Below are 27,059 nucleotides of genomic sequence, written 5' to 3' on the forward strand. Positions count from 1 at the left end.
AAAAAGTACCTACTATACGATATCCATTTACATAATGAAATATAAAGCCCAGTTATGCTGTTCCATGGTGATGGAAATAAAAAATACTGGTTATTTTTGCCAGACAGCATCCTTCCTGGCAGGGGATACAAGAGAGGCTCCTGGGTGCTGGAAATGCTTTTATTGATATGCATGGTTGGTTACATTCTTAAACCTTATAAGAAGCCTTCTGCTTCTCGTTGGGATATAGGAACTCATGGGACTATTATTCACATTCTAATACAAAGAATAAGCCAGGTAAGTTACCACATCACAGATTTTTGAAACCATAAGATAACTGAGAACATAATGAGGTCCACTGAATAAAAATAAAGAAGCTAACAAGCTCTTTCTAAGAAAAATAAGACCTATTGTTGCTTTTATCTCTGGAGGAGGAGAGAGTGGATTCTGTGATTAAGGAGGTACAGGCTTCTAGTTATGGAATGAATAAGTTACAGGGATAAAAGTTACAGCACAGGGAATATATATAGTCAACAGTATTGTAACAGCGTTGGATGGTGACAGATGGCAGCTACACGTGTGATAAGCACAGTAGAACACAAAGACTTGTTAAATCGTTATGTGGTACACCTGAAACTATATAGCATTCTGTGTCAATTACACTTCAATAAAAAGGAAGCACTAAAGCCAATAAATACAATATTTTTAGAAACTATGTCCTGAACAACAACAAGAAAGGTAGGGAGAGGAACATGAGGACAAATCATTCAGACCTGCAAGAAAACTTTAGTGGCCATGAGTGGACAAGCTTGACAGATTCACATCTTGAGGGAGTGTCTACAACTCTTTCCCACAACCCTCTATCTGCTCGCTAAGGGTGTGCACCAAAGGGCCAAAGCCTTGTCAGGCTGAAGAGAAAGTCCGGATTTGATAACTGACAGAGAGCTGATGGGGGTGTGACACCAGAGACAGGAAACTCATTAGGATGCTATTGCGGAACAGTGATGATTCTAAGTGAAGGCAGTGGCCTTGGTGATGGAGATAAGCAAATGGATTTCACGAACCACTTCAGAGGTAGAAGAGACAGAACCCTCGGTGTAGCATTCCTACAGGGCATATTTTATTCTGCTGTCATGAGGTAAATCATACAATAAATAAAAACCCCGTTATGTAATTTTCTCACAGCTTTCTCTATAATGAGGACTGCAAGTGGAAATCATAACACAGACACCACGATGGACACAGGCTTTTGATCTAGATGAGCATGAAACCAAAGAACCAAGTGGCTACCAAGAGATACCATTGCAAGGCCAATACTAAATAAAGATACTAGACACAGAAGACAATATAGAGAAAGTTCCAGGAAAATCCTTGGATTATCAGGGAAGTGAGTAGGAAACAAAACATTCATGCCTAAAAGCTTAGCTAGGGGCAAAGAAAACTTCAGAGGTCAGTAAAAGAAGAGGCTGAAGATTTATGGTGATGATTTTAATAAATCTGGCAATAGATAACTTTGACTATTTGATCTCAAGAATCAATCTATGTGGATAAAGTCAATAAAGGAAATCAGTTCTTCCTAAAATAACTACAACAATAAAACCTCATGAAACAATTTCTCAAAGGGACTGGATGGGAGGAGGGAGAAAGAGAGGCAGATCAGGTGGCAGTGAGTGCCTTGATCCAAACTCTCAGATGTTGAAAATGATCTTGCCTCTTGCCTCTGGGCCTCCAATTCTACACAAGATCCCATTATGACTGCTGGCCTTCCAGTTAGTACTATTTATACTGAAGCTTCACGGAGTTGGGTTTAGATTTATGCCTAGAAAGTTATGCACAATGACATAAAAAATTAAAATACCGAGAGTAGACTTAGGAGGTAACGTGATCGATACACGTTTGCTGATCTTGAACATAGCTCAGGAAAGTGAAAGGATAGATTAATTAAGGATTAAGCCAAACATGAATTTTAATATCCGAAGACATTTATAAGCAAGAAACCCTGGGGCATATTTATAGAGCCACTTTAATTAGTCAGTATTCAAAGCAGCTTTACACATGAGTCAAGTTTTCAACATATTTTAATAAGCATCTCTTCTAAATGCAAGAGTTGAGGTTCTGTAAACCAAGCATGGAATCTGGAATCAGAAAACGTGGGTCTCAGTTCTGGCTTTGCCAGTTACAAACTCTGAGAGCAAATCACACAACTTGCTACAAGTGTAAAATAGAAAACTCTAACGGGTTGCCATAAAGACTGAACACAACAAGGATGTGAACTGCTTTGTAAAACAAAAAGTGATACATTATTTCCTCAAATGAGTAGAGAAGAGAAAATATGTTCACGAAAATTTGCTTTTATTCAAGTTAACAGTCTTATCAAAAATGTCTACATATATATTTAAGACAAACTAGATTTGAATTTACTGATAATGATCCAAGACCCAAGAATTCTGGTTCTTATTTATTCATTTATTTATTTTTATTAAAAACATTTTTTTTTCTCTCTTTTTTTTTTCCAATGTTTATTTTTGGGACAGAGAGAGACAGAGCATGAACGGGGGAGGGGCAGAGAGAGAGGGAGACACAGAATTGGAAACAGGCTCCAGGCTCCGAGCCATCAGCCCAGAGCCCGACGCGGGGCTCGAACTCACGGACCGCGAGATCGTGACCTGGCTGAAGTCGGACGCTTAACCGACTGCGCCACCCAGGCGCCCCAAAAACATTTTTTTTTAACATTTATTCATTTTTGAGAGACAGAACAGACCGTGAGCGGGGGAGGGGCAGAGAGAGGGAGACACAGAATCCAAAGCAGGCTCCAGGCTCTGGGCTGTCAGCACAGAGCCTGACATGGAGCTCGAACTCATGGACCACAAGATGTTGACCCAAGCTGAAGTCGGATGCTCAACCGATTGAGCCACCCAGGTGCCCCTCTGGGCTCTTTTTTTGACTACAGCCCCAACGTTTGCATTTGTACATGGAAATAACCTAATTAACAAAGTATCTAAAAAAAATGCTTGTCATGGTGATGTCTTGTGGATTACATTAGTATCTTCCAGGTAATTGCAAGAGGAACTATATCAGAGCAGTTAGTTTAGGCTGTGACATCAGACAGACCTGGATTCAAATCCTGTATCTATCACTTCTTACTTGTTTTTGAGTCCCATCACCTTTAGCTGTTTTCTATCACAAAAATAGAGACTTTCATAGAATAGTATCACAAGCTTCAAAGAGTTAAGGGATAATAGCATATAATGTACTTGGTAGAATGTCTGGAATGTGCAGGCATTCTAAGTGTTAGCTGGGATAATACCTAAAATCTGCACATAAAGATCTTTGTGTTTCCCCTTCTGGTCACTCTCAACTCTGAATGCATATACAGTGCCCCATGTACACAGTGATACAGAAGCTCATGCTGTTTTATAGCCAGATGGGAACTTCAACATTTGTTGAGCAACTACTATGAGCCAGGCATCATGAAAGACACTACAGATACAAAGATGAACTAGAAATTATTGTCTCTAATTTCAAATACTTCTCAAGAATGTAAGACTCTTGAGGGCAAATATTTGCTGACTTTTCCCACTTCCATATCCCCAGTGACCAAAATAGTGTCCGGAATATTGAACTTGCTTGGTAATATTTGTAGAATGAATTATCTAGTGCTTGTCTTGTGTATATAGTAGATGTAAATTCCATTGTAGAAGCCACTTTTACTTCTATTTTGGGTATCCAATGAAGGGGACATATAAAGAGACACATTTTTATTAGCATTATTTTAACTGAGGCTGGGTTTAAGTCCTAGCTCTTTGAAACAATGTTAGTGATTTTCTTACAAAATAAATACAGTGACATCTGGCACTTTGAAAAAAAATTCAAGAAATGTGAAGGACACCTAGGGAAGAAGTCCCACCAAATATTTGATAATGTGATAAGCAAAGGAACCTTGATACCATTTTCTTACTGCACATATTAACATCTGTTCTACCACTGAGATTATAGGATCACAAAATTCCATTTTAAAGGTTTAAAATATAGCTCACCTGATCTTCTTCTCCTCCACCTTCTTCATCATATTTTAAAATATTATCTCTTACATCATCTTCTGGATCAATTAAAAGTTGCTTGGCCTGGCGCTCTTTATCCCGGCGTTTCATCCATACCACAAACATCAGAACGAGGACTAGGTGGAAAAAGAGTAAAAAACAGCATAATGTCATAGCTTTTAAAACATGACCTTTCTCATCATAGCCTTTAATACCACTAACACACTTATATGGGTCAAAAGCTTGTAATGCAGCTTCCTGTCTCTTATCTCTTTCTGGCCTCCCGTGAAGAGAGAGAAGACAAAGCAGGGTTCAAGCACTGGGTATTGAGTGTGAAACCCTGGGTTCCAGAACCTGGTGTCCTTTGAACTCACTGGTGAAATGTCCATCCTCAATATTATCATTTACAGATGGGGATGAGAACCATTTCCATCTCTCCCTTCTGCTTGCTGGAGGATAGGATACTCCTAATATAAGGGCTTGTAAATTCCAAACCAACAAACAATAGTAAGTTAAATTGTTACTTGTTATGTAACTGCTATTTCACTGAGGTTGCTCGGCCATCATTATACCCTCGGAAATCAGAGGGAACAGTACTCCCCCCAAGGAAGGTAAGTGCTTGCCAGGATGACTTGGGGAGCAAATCGGAACTGGATCGCCAACTGGATCTTGAGGATTTTGGGCTCCCAAAGGCTGTGCTTTTCTACTACGCCATTCTCCATTCCCGCTCCTATTAAACTGCACGTTTCAGGTTAAGAAGCCGACGGGATTCGTTGGTGCACTGAAATAACATCAGGCTTTCAGGCTTTACATTTTTGTGCCAGATCTGGCACCATGAATCTTCCAGAGGGTTGACGTTAAAATCAGCACCAATTCATTTTCCTTCAAAATGCTAGTCACCCCTTATGCCAAAGTCCGTCATGTCGAAGTCTTTCCTGATAAGGTTGGCATATATGCCACATTTTAGTTCAAATGGAAACATGTCCCTAAGTGCACATTGAAGAGCGCATTCTCTCTAAAATCTGAGGATATCAGTTTACATCCTGAAGCAAGAGATTTAATGACTCCTATTTGAGCACATTTTTATTATTGGCCATAAAAGTAAATATCCTCCTTTTAAAGCCAGATACATGATCTCATTTGCCATTGTTCCAGGGCTAAATCTAGCAAGTGGATTATTAGTACAGCAATGCAGGTTTCAAATTATAGTCAAAGTAGTCTCCACACAGGAAGTAAAAAATGCTCAGGCTTCTATGGTAATTGCTTAGAATAAAGGGACAGAATTCTAAATTACCAGAACACTTGTAAATGGAGAAAACATAAAAGAAATGGCCAACATTTTCAAGAAAGTGATTGGTGCGTAGCATGATCACACAATAAACTAAGTCCTACTGCTATTTAACAATAAAACACAGGGCCAGGCAATTTATCCTTTTAACCTGCATGCTTAGAAGGGGCTCCTAAAGGACTTTCCAGTGGTTAATTTCTTGCATTCCATTGAACCAAAGATTGCAAAGTATCTGAAAAAGGAGCAGTTCCTTAATCTAGACTTGCTCTAAAGACAGACAATTTATTGAGCTGTGTAATCATTTCTATTATCAAATGTGCTGTATGAAGTATAATCTCTCACTATTTTACGTAGCCCTTCAGAAACAAATACCTTGATCCCTGCATGACTGGAGTTAGCTGCTGACTGCGCTTTATACAAAGGAAAGCTAAGGAGAGCAATATACTTATTTTCCTAAATCATCAACTCGGCGTCATAAATTCATACTCAAATCATGAGTGCTCAAACTTAGCTAAGATGGTTTAACATTTTCCTATGAAAAGAGTTTGCTACAGCTTGCCAAGCCATCAGTGCCAGAAAACGGCAACGGGGCATGAGAGGGGTGCACTGGCTGGGTTTGCTGCAAACCTGTAAGTGCTTGAAACAGTGCTCAGGGTTTTTCTCCCTCGGAAGTGGACCTGACTGCCCCATATACAATTTGGCAAGAAAGTGCTCATAGGTTGAAGAGAGTGGTTTAGATTGTTTTGAAAGGTAAACAGCAAAAAGTTACTTTGCAAAACATCTAGGGTGGGAAAAGAATTTAAAACCCAAGAGACAGGGGCACCTGAGTGGCTCAGTCAGTTAGGCAGCCGACTCTTTGATTTCCGCTCAGCTCATGATCTCAAGGTTCGGGGGTTCTAGTTTTGCATCGGACTGTGAGCGCAGAGCCCGCTTGGGAGTCTCTCTCTCCGTCTTTTCGCTGCCCTTCTCCTGCTCTCTCCCTTTTTCTCTCTCTCAAAATAAATAAAAAACATTAAAAAAAAATAAAATCCTGGGGCGCCTGGGTGGCTCAGTCAGTTGAGCATCTGACTTCGGCTCAGGTCATGATCTCACGGTTCGTGGGTTCGAGCCCCGCATCGGGCTCTGTGCTGAACCCTTGTTCAGAGCCTGGAGCTTGCTTCAGATTCTGTGTCTCCTCCTCTCTCTGCCCCTCTCCCGCTTGTGCTCTGTCTCACTCCGTCTCTCAAAAATAAATGTAAAAAAAAAAAAAAAACAAATTAAAAACAATAATAAAATAAAATCCAAGAGACAATACAACTACTTACTGAGCAGGATGATGATGCAAAGGAGGATGGCGATAATGGCTCCTGTGCCAAGCCCTGCACCCACAATTCTGTCCACATCGGTGCAGTCCCCATTGGAGTCACACTGGCAGACCTTCACGCGAAGGATGGATATATTTGACTTGGGAGGATTACCCGAATCTGTGATTATGATTGGAACTTCATATATCCCAGCTTCCAGAAATTTTATCTTCAAATTAAGTTGAGCAAAATCACCTACACGAAAAAAGGGAAAAAAAAAGTTGGTAGTTAATACATAATACGATAAAAATACGCAGAATATTCGAGAACTGCATGTACTACGTAACAGCATATAGTGAGCAATACAACTATGCTGCATTATGAAGGTTTTTTTAAAGCTGTGGAAGCTTTTAATATCTTATTTAACTTTAAGTAGCTTTTAAAATATATTTAATGAGAAGATTATAAGGCACCTAAAATTAACTTTTCATATCAGGCTTCAAAACCTCTCAACTGCACATATAGTCAAATAATTAACCTGTTCTTACCATTAAGCCGAGTGATGGTCCAATTTCTCTTAATAGTCACTGGAGACAAAGGAAGATCAAAAGCAAATGGTCCAGCATTTGGATCGATGTCATAATCAAGTGCTGTGATGTTAATTGAATTGGGGTCTGGAGTTTCACAAGTCTCTGCCTCTTGAGGTAACACTTGAGGGGCATTGTCATTAATATCAAGTAAATAGATCTGCAGGGTTCCCGTTCCGCTCATAGGGGGGATTCCTTAAAAGGAGAAAAATCACAAACCAATACTGAGCAATTCTTTCCCACGAGTCTCCATTACGGTGGAATCCTCCAAGTTTCTAGCCTGCTTGCCCTTACTGTTGTATAACCTTGGAAAAATCTAGTAGCCACAGCCTCTGGCACACTGTTTTTCCAACAAGGCCACTTCTTGCTTCCTTCCTAGCATGACCCGGAGCTGCCACTGTTGGGGTGCAGGACTGAGCCCTGTGACAATGCATGGCACCCCTGCAGAGTGTGCTTCTACACCTGCCCTGCTGTCGCTGTCCATTACTCTGGGCCTTTTGTCTACCACGCTCCTCTAGGCGCTGTGGGGAACACAAGAGAAGCAGAACATGGGGCTCATGATCTTTTGGACCCTACTCTTGATGGAGGACTAAGACATACGCATGAAAGAGCATGAGATTTCCTTTAAAGCTTCAACACAGCCATGAAATATTTAATCTACAGGAAACACAGACCCATAGACCTCATCTTGGGAAGAAATGCCATGGAGAAGAGACATGGTACTTATTGATCAACCAACTACCTGCCTGACCAAGTGTTAGGCTGTTCTATATACATTATTTCATTGTAATCCTATGAAGTACATTTGAACGGATTGGGAACCCAAGACTGTGTCAACTGCTCATGGTCACACACTCCTGTAAGGGCTGCGGTTGCTACTAAAGATGGGTCTGCCTGACCCTAAACCCACCCTAAAGATTTCTCTACTACGTTTTGTGATAATTTAGCCTCTGTGAGATTATAGGTATTTATGATGTCATATTATTATATATAGTGACATAATTATTGTTTTTAGTGTAATTACATAATAGATATTAAATATAGTAAAATAGAAATATAAAAAAATGTTAAGATTATAATTCAGACACCCAGAGGTTTAAGTGACCCAGCCAAGAACATGCAATTAGGAAGGTGCACACATACATGCTGAGGAAGAGGCAAGGAGAAATCTCTATGGACCTGTCTGAGGCTATAGATGGTGCTGAAAGCAGGGAGAACAGAGGTGGGGGGACACGGGGGCTGTGGACAATATTCTAATAATGACCATAGCACCAGGAGCTCTGGGATACTCCACGGTTTGAAGACCTTTCACACTCATTATCACGTGTAATATTATTTGACTCTCATAACAACTTTATAGAATAGGCAAGACGCAAAAACAACTTCTCAGTAATGAAACCAAGGCACAGAGAGTATAAAACCTTGCCCAGTCATTAAGGAGTGGACCTGGGACTCCACATCCAGCCTTGATTTAGAGTCAAGTGCATTTGCAAAGCATCAGAACTACACAGAGATGCAACCAACTACTACTTCTCTAGCATCCCAAACACCCTTTCAATTAGAAAAAACCCACCTTGGTGAATGACAAATCTTGTTGTAACTCACAACTAACATTCATACATATAATTTTATAGCCCTTTAAATCTCAACATAATAGTTGAAGATACATTGCTTTAAGTTCCCTCATGGAGGGAAGCTACCCCTTATGTGCAGTGAGACCATAAAACAGACACTAAGGCCGAGCTCTGATGTGCAGTGGCAAAAGCTGTCCCTACTACGTTTCAACTCCAAATATGTGAACAGTAGGTCTGATATTAGAAACGATAAGAAATATTGCTTTGAGCTTGTCACCATGTGGATTTATGATAGATACCAACCTCATTGATCTTATTATGTAAGATCCAGAATGGTCCATCAAAACTGTTCTTATCAGAAGTGTTGATGGGTAACATTTTTCAAACTGTGCTTCTTGACCACCAAATTGAAGCCTTCTAGTTTTATGAGATGCTCGCATTCACAGTATAGCACACATATTTTAAATGATTAAAAAAATTTTTTTTTTAACGTTTATTTATTTTTGGGACAGAGAGAGACAGAGCATGAATGGGGGAGGGTCAGAGAGAGAGGGAGACACAGAATCGGAAGCAGGCTCCAGGCTCTGAGCTGTCAGCCCAGAGCCCGACGCGGGGCTCGAACTCACGGACTGCAAGATCGTGACCTGAGCTGAAGTCGGACGCTTAACCAACTGAGCCACCCAGGCGCCCCTTAAATGATTTTAAAATATGGTTATGATTCAGTTTTAAAACTATTAACATGTAAGGGAAATATTTACTTGAGTGTTTATGTCAGGCAGTTTTATTTTTTATTATTATTATCTTTTATGAATATAATTTATTGTCAGATTGGCTTACATACAACATCCAGTGCTCATCCCAACAAGGTCAGGGCACTGTTTTAAAGACTTTACGGGTACAAGTCACTTTATATTCTTCCATACACTAGTAGTAGTTAGATGCTGCTACCATTATCCCTATTTAAGAGAAAAAGGAGGGATACCTGGGTGGCTCAATTGGTTAGGCATCTGACTCTTGATTTCGGCTCAGGTCATGATCTCACAGTTTGTGGGATCAAGCCCTACATTGGGCTCTGTGCTAACAGCTGGGATTCTCTCTTTGCCTCTCTCGATGCCCCTCCCCTGCATAGAGCGCATGTGCTCTCTCTCAATAAATAAATAAATAAATAAACTTAAAAAATAAAAAAAAAGAGAAAAAGGAAATTGAATATATTTAAAATCTTATTGCTAATCCCAAAGTTAGAAAGTGGTAGACCTGGAGTCTGGATTCAGGTAGCCAGGCAGACTTTCAGAGCTTGCACTCTTAAACACATATCATATTGAGAGCTAACAAAGCAAAACAAATCCATCACCAGGTTTATGTAAGTCATTTTTGTCTTATATAACTAAAAAAATAAGGAAGAAGAAGACGAAGATGAAGAAGAAGAAGAAGAAGAAGAAGAAGAAGGTAGCTATCTATTAATTTCAATCATTTAGAATCCAGCAGAAACCCAGGAAGGGGAAAAAAAAAGGTGCTAGACTATATGTTCCAAAATGAACACACAAAAACGTGTTGTACTCACTTATTTCAATTTGTGCATGAAATTAAGAGTTTCCTATGCCAAGGCAGACGAGAGGCAGAGAATTACAAAGAGACAAAACGGCTAGAGACAGGCCAACTGATGTGGGCAAATAGACTGACCATAAGAAGTGTAAAAAGATCACCTCAAAAAAAAAAAACAATGCCATGGAGGCATTGAGGCTACCCTCAACTTGTAGCAACGAGGCATCACTGTATAGCAGGGCAGAAGAAATACAAACGTTTGTCATCACAGTACTAGGCACTATGCAAGACATATCGATGTTGGGAACATTCATTACAGAAGACAGGGAATATGTGAGAAAACCCAGCGGAAACGGAAAACAGAAGTAGGGGCCTTAGCTTAAAAAAGGTCAGTTTTCTAGACATAGAAAAGCTCGTTTCCTGATGATGCATTCATGATGAGGCACTATTTAACAACATACAGGGTAATACAATGACCATGTTTAATTACGTACCATTGTCAGAAGCAAGGAAAGTGGCATTATATATATTATTTTTCACATTTGGTGATTCTCTGTCCAAAACAGCAATTGTTGTTATTTGCCCATTCACAGGATCTATTTTTAGCCAATTGGCAGGATCAGATAATTTTGTGTATCTACAAAAGGAAAGCTTTAGTAAGTAAATATTTTAATATACGTAAGAAATAAAGCCTACTTTACAGGTTTAATTCCAAATGTCGACCAGCCCATTAACTTGTGTTTTTGTAGATATTGGTTGAAAATACAGCTTTAGCATGGAAAAGTATTTCTGTTGCAGTGGTTAAACTCTTGTCTCTTGTCTAGTTTAATGGATAACAATGATCCCAATAAAATAGTTCAACTATACCTTCTAATTAAACAGCAGCCCTAAAGTATAGGACTTAAGAGACATTATAAATAGAAGTTGAATTTTCTATCATGGAACACACCCAAAACACCAACTCATCATGGTGTTGATGAGGTCATAGTGGGGACACCCCTACATTCCTATCCCCATCATGACCTTCCCCACGGGGCCAAACTGTAGTCAGAACTACACTCTTCAGAAAAGTCCCACCATCTGAGTCTATATAAAGTAGATTTATATGTGTCAGTAGGTTTATCAACTTAAACTCCTTTTTTATTCTGGGTGGAGAGTAAGATTTTCAAGCTCAGATAACCAATATCCAGATTGGAAAAAAATACCCTGCGTGTTGAAAGGTAAAAAGTTGTAGGAGTTCAATACACCTATTATTAATTAGCTATTTCTCTATCTCGATGTCAACGTATAGAGAAATGTGGAAGATATGCAATTATCTGTTAGCAGCAGTTCTGAAAGAAGTTAAATAAAATATGAGCTAATTTAAAAAATTATCATCACCAGCAATGGATAATAGTCATGTGGGCTGTGCTCTGCCAACGACCTACTCCCTCATCAGGAAGGATAAATTAGATTGTGCTGAGGTTGGAAATCTTTACAGATATGTTTTATAAGTCCTATAACTACCGTACAGGTAAGAGGCAAAAATAATTAGCTCTTATATCTTGTTTTTGGCATGGGTTTTCTTTTTTTTCTGACGTGTGCAGAAGGGATAAATGTTACAGCTTCTGAGAGTCCCCTGTTTACTCACAGTGAAAACTTTTTGCAGTATTTGGTATAATAGCACAGGCTAAATGATTATGAAATATACAAAGATAAAAGGGGGTGGACAAAAAAAAGAGGCAGAGAACATTTTTTTCTCCAAATAATTACACGAGTAGATCTATTCTTCTATTTCCTATCTAATATACTCATTGATCTATTTACTGAGAGGAAGCTTCATCAAGGAATTAAAAAAATTTTTTGTAATAAGTAGTTTGGGTTCCAGTTCAAATATTTTATTCAAATGGTAAGTAAACTTTGTGCACAGCATACAACATAAAGTAAATTTTTAAGAATGCCACAAATAGCATTTGATACCTAATATTTTGCTGCATATATCGATCAGGATCCTGAGCAGTAAATGTTGTTAACATGGTACCAGCATGAAGGCCTTCTTCTTGGCGAATGATCTTGGGATTTGGGGCAAAATAAGGGTTTTCATTCACATCAATAACTGTGACAGACACGGTTGCAGTTGACTGAGGTGGGTGCTGAATACCCTTGGCTAATGGCACTTGATTTTCAGCAGCAACAGTAAGGACAAACATCCTATTTGTTTCAAAGTCAATTGGCTGGGGAAAAAAAAAAGGAAACCATATTTTTGCAGGAAATAAGAATATTTGCATTCTGCAGTTTATTCTTCTTTAAGACTCCATTTCTAAAACATTAATTTTTCATTCACAACGCCGTAGGTTCCTCTCAAATTTCTGGAAAACACGCATTAGCATGGTCAATGATTAAAATATTTATCACGATTGAGCCTGTTTATATAAGATATTTATAAATCTTGGGTACTTCAAAGATTTATGTTCACAAAATAATGCATATTACTACTGCACTGATTGCATTTATTCAACTACATCTAAAAACTTGATTATTCTTAACAGCAGCACTGTGAATCAAAAATACTAAATAGTCTGAGGTCAAGTGAGAACCCAATGGTCTAGATTATATTCTCAAACATTAGTATCAAGGCCATGCCTCATCCAAGAAAGCTTTTATATCTGGGATGAAGTACGAAGAACCAAAACCAAAATCAGAAACTATTAAAATCCTATTTTTTCATAAAGCAAAAACTTAATTCTATTTATTTATTTATTTTTTTTAATTTTTTTTTTCAACGTTTATTTATTTTTGGGACAGAGAGAGACAGAGCATGAACAGGGGAGGGGCAGAGAGAGAGGGAGACACAGAATTGGAAACAGGCTCCAGGCTCTGAGCCATCAGCCCAGAGCCTGACGCGGGGCTCGAACTCACGGACCACGAGATCGTGACCTGGCTGAAGTCGGACGCTTAACCGACTGCGCCACCCAGGCGCCCCAACTTAATTCTATTTAAATGTATCATTCATAATTTGAAACATTTTAAAGTACAGACATTTACACACACACTTATGAAAAATAATAGTGTTTGTACGTGGAAGGGCTTTTTTCTTGTTTTTGTTTTTTCCTTACTTAGCAAACTAAAACTCTGGCTGTCTCTCAAAAGAATTTTAGGTGTTCTACTGGTCTGTAAAAATCTCAGCTCTAAGAACAACACTCTAGATGAAGGTAATGCACAAATAACCCATAACGTAAACATTAAGTTCCAAAGTTCCATTGAATCCTACTGTCAATAGAAGAGTTACCAGGAGTCAAGTGATCAGACTGGACTTTCATTTCACTCCTGACTTCCCTCGATCATCTTCTAGTGGAGGTGCAGATTAAGTATTACCGTGTCATAAGAATTTGAAAAATGAGCTTAGAGAGCTCTCATGCCGTCATAGATGGTCTAAGAAGGATTAAGAGCTGAAGCTAATGAGAAAGCCACGTTATTAGCACAAACGGCACCATTTCCTACCCTAGACCACTCCCTCAAACCTTCAAACGCATAGTTTGTTTTTCTAGCACGCTAAAATCACCAATTCAACTTCCCATTGTCAATCATTTTAAACACGACAGTGGAAAAGCCAGAAAGTAAGACAGAATTCTTTCGAGTGGTTTCATTTGCTGCATGAGAAATCCATGACCTAACATTTTCATGCAGAGTTCTGTCCTTCAATGCATATTAAAGTGTATTTATCCCTCAGAATGGTATGACTTAGGTACTATTATCTTCCCTGCTTTCTGTATGAAGAACCTGAGGCTTAGCAAGGTTCAACAACTTGCCATGCTCACACCACTACCAAAAGCAGACCTGGGATTCAAACACATGGCCCAGCTCTGGGGTGTTCAGAGAAATTTCCAATGCCCCCCTCCTGGGGGGAAACTCCCCTTCTACTCACTCATAAATTCTAGGCAACTTACACCTTGGTGCACCTACACAAGGCCCACATCTGGGTTCACTTAACAGAGTTGGGATGAGAGACAAGGGAACAGATCTCTTCACTGGGGGCTTGAAGGAAGAGATGTTCACTTTAAAGGCCTTTTATATTACAGCTATGCATTACACTTGCAGTCAACAGCCCCTTCCTTCCAGCACTCAGGGTGTTTTGTTTGTGACAATTAAAGATCAGAAGAACTAATTTCTTTAAGTCTTGAATATAGCATTTAAAAACAGCAGTGCAAATTCACAACGTTTTTGCAATGTAGGCTCTCTTTCTGCCTACACAACCCATTTTAATTTTGTGATATTTTCTGGTTTGTTCTCTGAGCCAGTGCTCCAAGGGGAACTTGAGAATAATAGGCATGGGGCCTCTTTCCTAATAGCTATCGACTGGTGATCAATTAATACCTGAGGATGTGCTACATCACTAACATATCTAAGCGCACTCCGTTAACACTGTGGAGGGCAGTCCCGTCTTTAGAATGTTAAAACTGGCCCCAAATGATTTAAACGCAATCATATTCTAGAGACAATGTGAGAACAGTTATGTTGGTCTCAACCTAGCCTCAACAGAAACCACAAAATAAATGTGGGGTGTTTGAGTGGCTCAGTCAGTTAAGTGTCCAACTCTTGATTTCAGCTCAGGTCACGATCTCACAGTTCATGAGTTCGAGCCCCACGTCGGACTCTGTGCTGACAGCTCAGAGCCTGGAGCCTGATTTGGATTCTGTGTCTTCCCCTCTTTCTGTCCCTCCTCTGCTCATTCTCTGTCTCTCCTTCTCTCTCAAAGATAAATAAATATTAAAAATTAAAAAAAAATAACAAATGTGATTCCTCAAAATATGTTAATTCTAGGTTTGAAGATGTTTGAGAGAAGAAAAAAAAAACAACCCTAAGAGTAAATAATAAACTATGGACCTGTCAGAGAGATCAGTGACCCAAGTGGCACTTACTTTGGCGACAGTGACTAAGCCGTCATTGCTGTTCGGGTCTGTCTGAATGGCAAATCGCCCTGTGGGATCCCCGCCGCTGATTCTGTACATGGCATTCCAGGCCGGCGTATGGGGCTGATCCTTATCAGTCACAGTTAGATTAGCTACTATGACATCTACCCTGTTTTCAGGGACCTCGCCATAGAACTACAAGAAAAACAAACCTCAGTTAGACGAGCGATGCGCACCGGTGAAGGACAGCGTGTCTTGATGACCCTGCTGCCCTGATTTTACTGCCCCATTAAATCTTTATTACCCACAGGCAACGAGGAAATCAGTAATGCAGGTAATCACAGCATTTATGTTTGACTTTAAAAATACTATAACTTTTCTCAGCAGACAAAATTTCTTCCAAATCATGTTATAGTTTCATTAATATTAAAATTAGTGTCCATTTGTGAGTCCCTGGGTGATTCATGTAGGGTTGGAGAAAAGGATTTGTCTGAGGGAAATCATTTTACTCAAGAGATAGTGTCTGTATGCTGCCAAAGTTGTATAAATCAGTCAGGTAACAAATACCTCAAAGTATTTGTAAATATTTTGTTATTACAGCACGAAGTATTTTTAGGCCATTTCTTCTGGGTAGCATGTTTCAACAACTTCATCAGTGGATTTGGAGACTAGGAGGGAACAAATCACTCAGGTGCCTCATTTAAAAGCCCTGGTGACAGAAAACGTCTGAGCGAGTGGTCAATTTATAATTAGGTTGAGCAAGTCACACCTCTATTTAACGCATTTATAATTCACGACAAAACTTTTCAGTAATGGACCACAGACCTAAGTTCTGTGAATGACAGTCTGTACTTACTGTCATAGCAGTAAACTCTGGAGGATTGTCATTGACATCTGTCACCGTGATGACAGCCGTAGCTGTGTTTGAAAGGCCGTATGTGGGATTGCCTTCCATGTCTGTAGCTTGAATTATTAACGTATACTGTTGCACTTTCTAAAAAGACAAAAAGATAACACCTTAAATGAAACTAATTCCTCAAGAAGACATAGCAGTTGTTTTGTAAATGGCTCTTTATTACACACACGGAAAGCACAGCATCATTCATTCTGATTAGCATTACTTGAAATTTCCCATAGCGTTGACTTTAACTTGAGAAGCACAGGTCTGGTTCTTGTCTAGAAAGATGTGACTGTATATTTTCACCTCTATTTGTGGAAAAGATAAAAGATGCATTGCAGATGTGTGAATTCACAGAGAAGCTGAAACTTCCACTTGGTCTCAACCTTCCCCTCTTCCGAACTTTACAACATTGTGATCAAGTGTTCCAGTCATTTGGTTTGTTTACCTTCTCATTTGTTAGTTTCTACCCAGTTTAGGATAATGAAAAATCTTGAAAGTGTGTAAGTATATATATATATATATATATACACATACATACATATATACACCCCCACACGCACACACGTATATACGTATATTTTATTTTACAGGGTATACATATGCTTTCTTTTAATATATTCTCATATATGTTCTCTCTATTTTAAAAGGGTTGATAGAATATTTTGTCCTACTCCCCATTAGCACATACTGTTCACAACTATATAGAAGAGATATATTCTTAAATGAAGCTAAAACCTAATTAAAGGGTTTATGTTTATGTCCTTAGTCATAACTACAAAACACAGTGGTACTTAATAGTTGCATACTCAACAGATTGCCATTTCTGCCTAATACTCATTGTGCCCACATACCTATGATGGTATGCACATACATCTGCACGTACATGATTATTACCAAATAAATATCACTGCTTTCAAGTTCCTAATTGAACCTCTAAATGGGGAGCCAAATTAAGCTGCACTGTATCTAAGAGAATATCTTGAGACTGAGAAGTCTATAGCACTAGCTGACAAATATACTTTATATTAGGACAACCTAACCAAAATGATTTACTAAAGTCATTTGAAATCTCTGTGGAAATTAACACAGATAAAAAATATAGGTCGTTTCATACATGTTAAAACACTCTGAACAACAAAACTCACTTCTTCATACAAAAATAAACTGTCACTGCAAAGTACAGTTTTCCCTGATTCTAAATATAGCTAACATTATGAATGGCCATTCTTAAAGGATTTCTGGAGCTTGGCTAGAACAGACACAAATTGTAGCTTGTGATTTAGTTGTTAGTGGGAAGCACAAGGAAGAAGTGAGTAGGAGAAAAAGCCAAAGCCCACATATTCGATTTTTAAGTCTCTGTCCACCCAAATGCCAGATTCTAGCAGTTAATTATTTATTTGTCTTCCTAAAAAAAGAAAATACCATACTTATTAAAATAAAAAACAAAAAACAGAGACATAGTGATATTTGAACCATTTAAATTTTTCTTAACCCATAACACCTCACCATAATGTTTATGTAGGCTAAAATATTTCTCAATGATTTCCTTTCCCAATCAAGTGTCATTTCAGCTTAATCCTCTCATGGTTAGTGAGAGAATTTTGTAGGGCACTCAGTTCAGCTTCCCAGCTGAAAATCATGAAAATAAAAATTTGTTATGACTTTGAAATGCCATTTCTGTTAACTGCTATTTGCAGAAGCAGATGAGCATTAAAAAAAATTTTTTTTTTTGATTTTGGTTTTGGTTAAAGAAGATAAAAATCTCACACAGATACTGTATGGAAATACAACTCTTTGTAATGTCTACTCTTTAAATTAGAATGTCTACTTTAAAATTATATAAGCATAATATATACAATTTTCCACTGAGCTGAAATATTGGGATCAGTAGCTAAAACATGAAATTTCCTACTGCTTCAAGTTCGTTTTAGAATCCTTAAGTTACAAAAGACCATTGTTGTTTCTAAAATACAATGTTTCTCCAAATAAAAAAATTCCAACTTGGTAAATAATAGAATCTCCACTTTCATATGCTCGGTTGGTAAAATGTTCTTACATTTAGTTAGGAAGACATGACAGCCTGTTTTAGACAACCAAACTATTTAGGGCTTCTTGACTAATTTAGTCCCTGGGCATCTGGTTCGGAATGACTGACATTTAGGTTTCAGAAGGATTTGACTTCCCATCCTTAATCCCACATCTGATTGAGGGGATTTTGCTTAAAAATGTTTCCTTACTTCCTGTTTCTAGATGGGTAAAATCTCAACTCACCTGCTCGCTATCTATCCATCCTTCTCTCCCTGTGACTCACCTATCTTACCAAAGCTTTATATCACTTTTTTATCCACTTACCCTACACCTTGAGCTGTTGGTATTTACTTTCAGGTGCCTATTGTGACACTACACCACTGCATCTGGCATTCCCCTCAGGCTAGAATTGTAGTTCTCAACTGAGGTAATTTTGTCCACCCCCCCCACCCCCCACCCCCCCCCGCAAGGGGACATCTGGCCATTCCTGGGACATTTTTGGTTGCCACAATTGGGAAGTGCTACTGACATCTAATGGATAGAGGCCAGGGAGGCTGCTGAACACCCTATGATACACAGGATAGGCCCCGCAGAAAAGATTTATCTGATCCAAAATATCATGGGTGCCAACATTGAGAAACTCTGGGCTTGAATACCTTTCCCTTCGCCCTGAACCTGGAAAACACGAAGTAGAAAAGCCACCTTAGATGACTTCTGAAAGTCCTGGAGGCAGAGCTGTTGGCTGGTCCGGGACACACCTCTAGCACTGTTTCCAGAATTATATGGCTGCTATTGGTCCGTATGTCTGTCTTCCTGGCTGTGGACACACATACACGCCCCTCCTCAAGGGCCCTGCTTTGTCAAAGTTTGTGTCACTGGTATACAGTCTAATGCCTGACACAGAGCAAGCAAGCGATAAATGCTTTTGACTTGGTGGTCAGATGAGTGAATGAATGAGAAACCCTCGACCTTGTATCACATTATAAAAATCATTCCAGGTTTGCAGAAAAACATCTTGTTTACATGGTAGCTATTATATTTTTTTCATTGAATCATATACTGGGAGTATAAACTAGCTCAGTTTCCCAAACTACAGTGATTCATACACCATCTTTCCAAGGCTGCCATATCCTCATATTTCTATATCATGAGTCACTTAACATTTATCTTGACATTCACTCCCTTTTAAAAAACTTAATTTATTATAAAAGTACTGTAAATGGAAAGCCAGCATCACCTGCCATAAATATAACTGTAAAAATAAACACAACAGGATCCTTGCACTCTGGCAGTCTCTACTCGATGGAGGAACATCTAAAGACTGTGGTCTCTAGTCTTCTCTAGAGGCTTCCCTACATTATCAACTGAAATCATTATACCTGTGCACTTTTGAAACACTGAGCTGGAGAGATAGAAGTGAATGAGGAAGTGAGAGCATTCAGTCATTCAATCTGGCAGACATTTCATGAAGGTCTACTGGATGCCTGGTGATGTATTTCCTTGGAAGAGATAATGAACAAACCCAGAGATGGCCTTGATATCGTTAGGTGATGGAGGCAGATACTAATGGTTCACGGGAGCAGATGTACAAAGCAACTGTAGTAAGAGTACGAAGAAGTAAAGCAAGGGCATCCAGACCAGTCCAGTCCTCAAAGTCTGGAGGGAGGAGTGAATACAAGAGACATTTTGGAGGTAAAATGAGAGGAACCTGAGAACTGAACCTATCAGTGGCTGGATGGAGGGCATGGGAAGGCAAGTAGACCGTGACTTGGGGAGACTGGGGACGTGGCCCTGCTCCCATGAAATAGGACCTTGATCAAGAATCGCAGGTTGAAGGAAATGATAGCTTGCTTTGGATGCACTGGGTTAGGGTATGGACTGTTAAGTAATAATGTCATGAGAACTTAGAGGAGAAGTACAGGTTTGTGGCCCTGTTCAACTTCTTAAATGCTAAGCCCCAGTTCCTTCATCTGTGAAATGGGGCTGATAGCACCATCTGCCTGGTGTGTCTGGAGTATAAAAATTTTGTTTTGAATGTTTACTGTATGCTGACATTGTTCTGAGGGCTTTGATGAGAAAAAAATAACATTTATTGAGATTGAGTATTAATTATGTATCAGGCACACCACTAAGCACTATGCATTATCTTATTCAGTCCTCACAGTAATCCCATAAGGCAGGTGGATTTTTTTTTAAGCCTCATTTTCCAGATAAGGAAACCAAGGCTTAGGGAGGCGAGGAAGTTTGCCCACTGACACCCAGCCATAAGTAGCAGAGACAAGATTTGAACCCAGGTCTCTCGGGAGTCCAGAGTCTGTACCATTAATTGCTCCACTGTATTAGGACCTTCCAAGAAAATGCGAATATGTGCATGACATGGGTGCATCCAGGTAGTGTAGGCAGACAGAAAGCCATACTTCAAGATGAGGAAGAAGTGGGAGCTGAGCATGAATGTGGACTGTCCTTTCGAGGAGTATGGTGCTGAAACGAAGAAGAAAATCTTGGAACGTGAAGGTTCCTTCGGGGTTCCTGTTCAGGGTAAAGAAGAACACATCAGCCTCACAAAATATTGGGAGCAAGAAGGCAGATGTATTGTCTATGTAACATAGTCTTTGCATATCTCAGGGAAGGCAGAGACTACGATGGGTGACCAGGGAGAGGTTGTGGACTGACTCTCAAAGAGTGAGGATTGCCCTGCTATGCAAAGATGGGAAAGGAAATCTGCAGGCAGAGGAACAACGGGAACAGAAGAACACAGAGCTTCAGATTTGTACAAGGAATTGCATGTGGCTGTATGAATGCCGGGGCATCTTTGCTCCTCAGCAGAAAGCAAGGAATCCCAGGAGGTTAGACCCAAAGAAGGCTTTGAGACCAATGTCACGGAGTGTTTGGATTGCCATGTTAAAGGTCTCTGATGTCATCCTATGGGTGATGGAGCGCCATTTTACCCCAGGGGTCACACAGCATGTTTATAAAGACACTTGTGGGGTTTGTAGAAAGGAACCTGTAGAGAAGGGAAGACCAAGACAGTGGGACACAGGAGAACATGTTGCTGACAGCACGAGTGAAAACAGGAAGGCTTGGAAAACAAGAAGTAGAATTCTTTCTTTGCCATGAGAAAAGGATGAGGAGGAGTAAAAGTGATAGCGCCCACCCAGTAGACGCGGAGGCTGGATTTATGATGGCGACAGGGGAAAACAATAGCTAATATGAATTGGGCACAGTGCTGCATGCTTTATACCTCGTGTTACATAACCCGTACAGCCATCCCATAAGGGAGGTCATAGTATTGGGCCCGTTCACAGATCTGGGGACTGAGGTTTCAGCTTAATACACTGAAGGTCAAATAGCCCACAACGGGCAGTGCCAGGATTTACACCTCCTGAAGCAGAGTGTGAGTCATCAGTAGTCCTACCCGAGAAGGGCACGAGATGGGCCATAAAGAGAAAGGAGTGGAGAAAAGAAAATGCCAGGAATAGGCGCCACCGAGTGATGCAAAAAGAAGGCAGGTGGAGGTAAAACACTGGCAGATGTGGTAGGTACCGCTTTAGGCCTGGAAAACCTGAAGAATGGATATTTTTCTAAACCCACAGATTAAAGTAAAATAAAAAACTGAATCTCAGTAAGCATTTCAATGATTAGGAGTTCAATCGCTTGTAGGTGTCATATATCCTGGGAGAATGACAACTGAAATTACTTTTGACAGAAAGAAAACTGTGAATTCTAATAGAAATAAAAGAATCTCAGGCCTGCACGAGGCCTGAAGAAGTCACAGTAATTTATCCCTGGCCTCAGGCAGAATTACCATAAACCATCTGAGATAGATACATTTTTTTTTCTGTTAAATGACTTTCAGAAATGGAAGGTTTTCCATAATTTTCCCTAGTAACTCATTGTTGTGTTTAATAATTTCACTGTCAAGAAGCTATTGCTCACACATGATTCTAACGTTGCGAATCCATTTCCACATCCATTTCATCAGGGGGTGGTGCATAGCTGCTTCTGTCCACTGCGACATAAATTCAACCACGATGACATAGGACTTCAGGCTTCCATTCTCTAAACTAAACGCAGTCTCTCTGGCTTTTCAATTTGGTTGTTCTGCTTTAGTAAAACTATCTTTAATTCTCGATGCCTCTTTCTTGTCATGAAACAGCCAGGCTGAATGAGGTAAGAATACTGCTGTGTGCACACAAGATGAAGACCCATTTCTGTATTTCACAATGAAGAGTGTGGATGAAAGAGGAATACTTATGTTGGGGGGATGAGCTATACCTACATAGAATGTGTGCAACTTGGCACTCAAGAGAGAATATTAAAAAATACCCCATGTTCTCATACCAAAATATGCATCCATGCTAAGTTTACTGGCATTTAAGAATGGCACGTCCTACAGTAATGGAAGAGGTGAAAAGACATACGTGTTTCAAATATCACTGAACCAGAAGTACTACTGCAAACACTTTAAATTTCAACCATTTCCAACCCAGAAGATTCCTGGAAAAAGAATCGTTGATACCTGGAAGTTAACAGGTGCAACGTAATAGGCATACATCTAACTCCTAAGTAAGGCTCTCAGCTAAGTTCAGTTGTGAATAATCTCGATTGTTCGTACTACTTTAGTAAGGTGTTTCTAGCACAATCTTGCATATATAATTAATTGCAATAGCAATGTTTTCTTCGATCCAATTCAAGTGAATGCTACTAAGGCAAATGAAGCATCATAAAAACCAACTCCTAAAATCCTTGTCAATATTATTTATTATGGTAAGTATAATGTCTCCTTTTGACATACATAATCTGAGGTCTCATTACTATAAAAGCTGGCTCAGCCAGAAATCTACAAAGCACAAATGTCTATGTGTTAGCACTTTGATAATTCTTCAAACAATGACTACTGATGGTCAATAATGACCTTGAGAATCTCTTAAGAAAATGGGCAGAACAGAATAAGGAGTGTACAAGATTCATTAGGGGCAGAGTTTTCAGGAAAGGGTATAAGTGGGGCTTAAACTGAAGATGAAGAACTAGAAGGTTCCAAATCAAGAAAAAAGGTGCAAGGCATTCCTGGTGGAAGGAATCACATGAACAAAAAACTCCGAGGTGTGTAAGAGGACAGTGGGTTGAGGTCTGTCACAGTGAGATGAACATTTGGAATTAACCGAAATACCCATTCCCTCTCAGACTGTGACACTACATGGTATTTCACTGCTGTCAACATTTTATGCCTTTCCAACAAAAATTATGCCAGAAGTCTGTTTTTCTCCATTTACAACTTTAAAGCCTTGTCAGTGGAATTAATGTCATTGCTAGTCTTCAAACCTGCTCGGTAAGTTAATCATAAAGTTAAGGGGCAAGTTTTAATAAAGGGGATAATCTCCTTTAACAAAACCAGTCTATCCACAGAGACTACAAACACTCCACCACACACATGTTATGTGTAGCCTCTCAAAAATATTAATGTTAAAATTTATCCTAAATTCATGCACACATTATTTGGGCATGATTCTTAATTTAATTCTTCACAAAAACCTTTGAATGTGAGGGAAAACTGAGAAAATGCCAAGAATTAAAAAAAAGTTAAATACAGATGCATCTAATTAACTTAGTTGATTACACACTATTTATTATATGGACTAACAATGACTTATCCCGTATGCATACATAATTCAACTAATGTGAAGTTCGGCAGAAAATAGCATAAGAGTTCTTTAAAAAAACTGACGTCGCATAATACTGTGGCTTTGTTATTACCTGGAGATAAACTGCATGTGATACCGCGTACCTTTATGATTAAAAACAAATTCAAATAGTTTTTGGTTGGCTTACTTCTCTATCAAGTCCAGCTGCCACGGTGATAATATCACCAGTCTCATTGTTGATTGTAAACATGTTGGGCGAAGGGGTGCTTGGAGCCTGGGACAGGATTCTGTACCTCAACATCCCGTTTAGGGCGTTTGGATCATCAGCATCAATAGCAGTGACTGTCATCACGTATGTCCCTAGACACAGTATACATGGAAAATGAATGGTCACCCTTCACTTCGGTCTCCTAAATAGATATACCTCAAAGGTATATTTGCCTTTTTGATCAATCTTCATTTTACTTCTTCAAAACAAACATTTAATCATTTAGACTTGATTAAAAATGCTAGCCATAAGAACAGTACTCACTTTAAAAAATATAAAACACGATTTAAATTCTTGAAAGGAAAACTATTAAAAATGTATACATTTATAAAGATTCATTTTTTCCATAACTTAGAAGACAAGTTCACTCTATGACTCAAAGAAAGGATCACTTCAGACCTTTATTCATATGAAGTGCAAACAATAATACAGAATGCAACATATTTTATGACCACTGATACCTTTTCCTATGTCATATTTTCTTTTGCTATACAGTAACATCAGAAATGACACACTGAGCATGATTCTCCTCAATGCCTAAGTCACTTTCTGAAAGTAAGCTGTGTGCACAACGAGGCACACTCCATTTACTCAGGTCATAAGGAATCATTCCATGCGTTACTGTTTTGGTACATTGAATAGGGGTTTGGCATTGTGGTTCGTTATTTCCTAGGAGATTACAAGAGCACTGTAACAAACTCAGGGATTTCAACTATTAGATATTTTGGAAAGGAAATCTACAAAGCATCAGAACCAAATAAGTTCAAACTAGCAACACAAATTGTATAATTTAGAAGCAGAGAGCAAAGTAGTTACTATTTAGGAAGGTCTGTTCTGTGGGAAATTTAGAAGAACTGGAGTAAAAAATTTTCCATCTCTAACTTACCTTCTTCACGAGTGCTCTAAGCCCAGTTCTGCTTTAGAACCTCTCCATGGTATAGTTTTGCCCCAGAATTCACAAAGTCTTGACCACATTATTCAAATCTCATTTCAGAGTTTGCTCCTCTAAGCAAGACGTTCTTATTATGTGCCATCTCTACACCCTTATTATTTTAAAAAAAAAAACTTCATTGCATATTTCCTTGCTTCCTTTTATTCTTCTCCCCTACCAGAATGTAAGCTCCAGTAGGGTCGGAGCTGTTACCCACAGGGCTGGAACAGTGCCCAGCACACAGCACAGACCCTATAAACATTTGTTGAATGAACAAATGAATGGTTAAAAAAAAAATATGTTCCCAGATGTTGAGCCAAAATACTGATTATAATGCAGTTTAACTCAAGATTCTTACAGAACAACCACAAGAAATATATGCATGAAGCGCCTTTACTTCTCATGAAGATTGAGTCTTTTATTTGGGGGGGGGGGCTTTAATGGAAATTCATGATGAAATGCATAATAAATATATCTTTAATGGTTTACTTATGACAATTTTTGTGAAGCAGTACTTTTTAATAGTTAGAAATAACAGAGGAAAAAAATAAATGATTAAACCAAAAAAAATTTTCCCCATGTTAAAAAAACTTTATCTCTAGAATATGTGGATAAGACTTGTGTTTTAGTAAGGATACGTTTAATATTCTTTGATTTTATAGTATTTTAAAATACCAAAGAAAGCTACTCCAGAATGTGACTCAGAAGGAGCCACAGATGGCTGAACTTCCCGCACAGTCCTGTCCTCCCCTGTGGCTCCCCTCACCCCCACCTCTTCTTCCTTTCTGAGGATATAGACAAGCGCATTTGGATCGAGAAAAAAATGCCAGTAAAAGCATATTCGGTTATACGCATAAATCGGGCATATGCATGAGAGCTACCAGTATAAATTGATATAGATGGCAAGGATAATACGTAGCACAATTTTAAATATTGAGGCTTTTTTTAATACAAAATCAAAATAATAATAATATAGCTAACGAAGTCCCTCTAAACACCAAATCACTCAGGAAGGTTGGAGAAACCCTCTCTCCTTTTCCCATCTCTCTCTGAACGGATTTTCATGTCCACTAGTTTTTCAAACTAAACCGGCCCCCCCTAGGCTTGCTCTTCTGAAGTCTACAGTGTTTTCAGTACAAGAATCGAAAATCTTAGTCAAACACCACTTCACAATGGCGAGAAGCTTTGGCAATCGCTGCTTCTAGGCTAGGACACTTTCCATGACACTAAGCTGAAAAGCGCAGGCTGCAGAAGACATTCGGGTCATGCACAAGTAAATAACCAGTGTGTCCACAGGGCAGCGATCACAGCTGCCTCCAGCCCCCTTTCCGCTTTTGGCTTTACCTCACTGCCTGGCCCCAGGAATACCAACTACCTTTCAGACTCTCTGACTGCGTTTCACGTGCTGCTCCGACTAATATGATAAAATCTGCACTTTATGAATGGAAAGCCACTGGTATTCTGGTGCTCACTTTTTCCTGCCCTGACTTTATGAACCACAGCCAAATGAAAGAACCCATAGATCCTATACTATAGGACCAAAAATACTGTAGTGTGTACTTTTTCAAAGGTGGGAAGTGTTTTCTCTCTTCAGTGGGTTTTTTCCTAAGTTACCTTCTTTTTTCCCTAAAATCATTTTGCATGAAAGAAAATAACACTAAAAAGGCTCACATGATTTCTCCTTTTGCTTATACCCCAGTGCTGTATTACACTGCATTTCCTGAATCTCTGAGTTATGATTTTCAAACTTACCGGGCTTGGACCCCTCAGGAACTGTCCCATTCCAAACCTGGTGTAAGAACTCTGGTCTGTTATCGTTCATATCAATAACATTGATGACAATGTCAATGGGGTTCTCCACTTGGTTCCCGTTAATATCCACTGCGTGTGCCCTCAACTGCAAAAGTAATTAGAAGACAAAACTATTTAACAGGTTTATGTCTCGAGTGAGAAGAAAAACAGACAATGACTGCACTACCAAAATAGCAAGGATGAACCAAGAAAGTGAAAAAAAAGCTACTCTCCCCGTCAAAATTTAAGTTAGCCAAACTTCATATGATTAGGATAGATATAATAGTAAAAAGCCAGCAAATGCTGTCTGCTAGGC

At 39.2% G+C, this 27,059-nt stretch overlaps 1 protein-coding gene across 2 annotated transcripts in view; it reads right to left on the minus strand.

Annotated features, from left to right (window-relative positions):
- CDH2 (cadherin 2) overlaps window positions 1-27,059 on the minus strand; it is a 216,672-nt gene that overhangs the window by 28,824 nt on the left and 160,789 nt on the right. For both annotated transcript variants that reach the window (XM_043558519.1, XM_043558520.1), the window contains exons 6-14: window positions 26,705-26,849; window positions 23,941-24,113; window positions 16,039-16,176; window positions 15,192-15,377; window positions 12,253-12,506; window positions 10,788-10,930; window positions 7,139-7,372; window positions 6,612-6,845; window positions 4,017-4,156 (exon numbers count right to left, since the gene is read on the minus strand). In XM_043558519.1, the coding sequence (XP_043414454.1) occupies window positions 4,017-4,156; window positions 6,612-6,845; window positions 7,139-7,372; window positions 10,788-10,930; window positions 12,253-12,506; window positions 15,192-15,377; window positions 16,039-16,176; window positions 23,941-24,113; window positions 26,705-26,849 (1,647 nt within the window). The remainder of the gene's footprint in view (window positions 1-4,016; window positions 4,157-6,611; window positions 6,846-7,138; window positions 7,373-10,787; window positions 10,931-12,252; window positions 12,507-15,191; window positions 15,378-16,038; window positions 16,177-23,940; window positions 24,114-26,704; window positions 26,850-27,059) is intronic.

Source organism: Prionailurus bengalensis, chromosome D3 (assembly GCF_016509475.1).
Source record: "Prionailurus bengalensis isolate Pbe53 chromosome D3, Fcat_Pben_1.1_paternal_pri, whole genome shotgun sequence".
Classification (NCBI taxonomy): domain Eukaryota; kingdom Metazoa; phylum Chordata; class Mammalia; order Carnivora; family Felidae; genus Prionailurus; species Prionailurus bengalensis.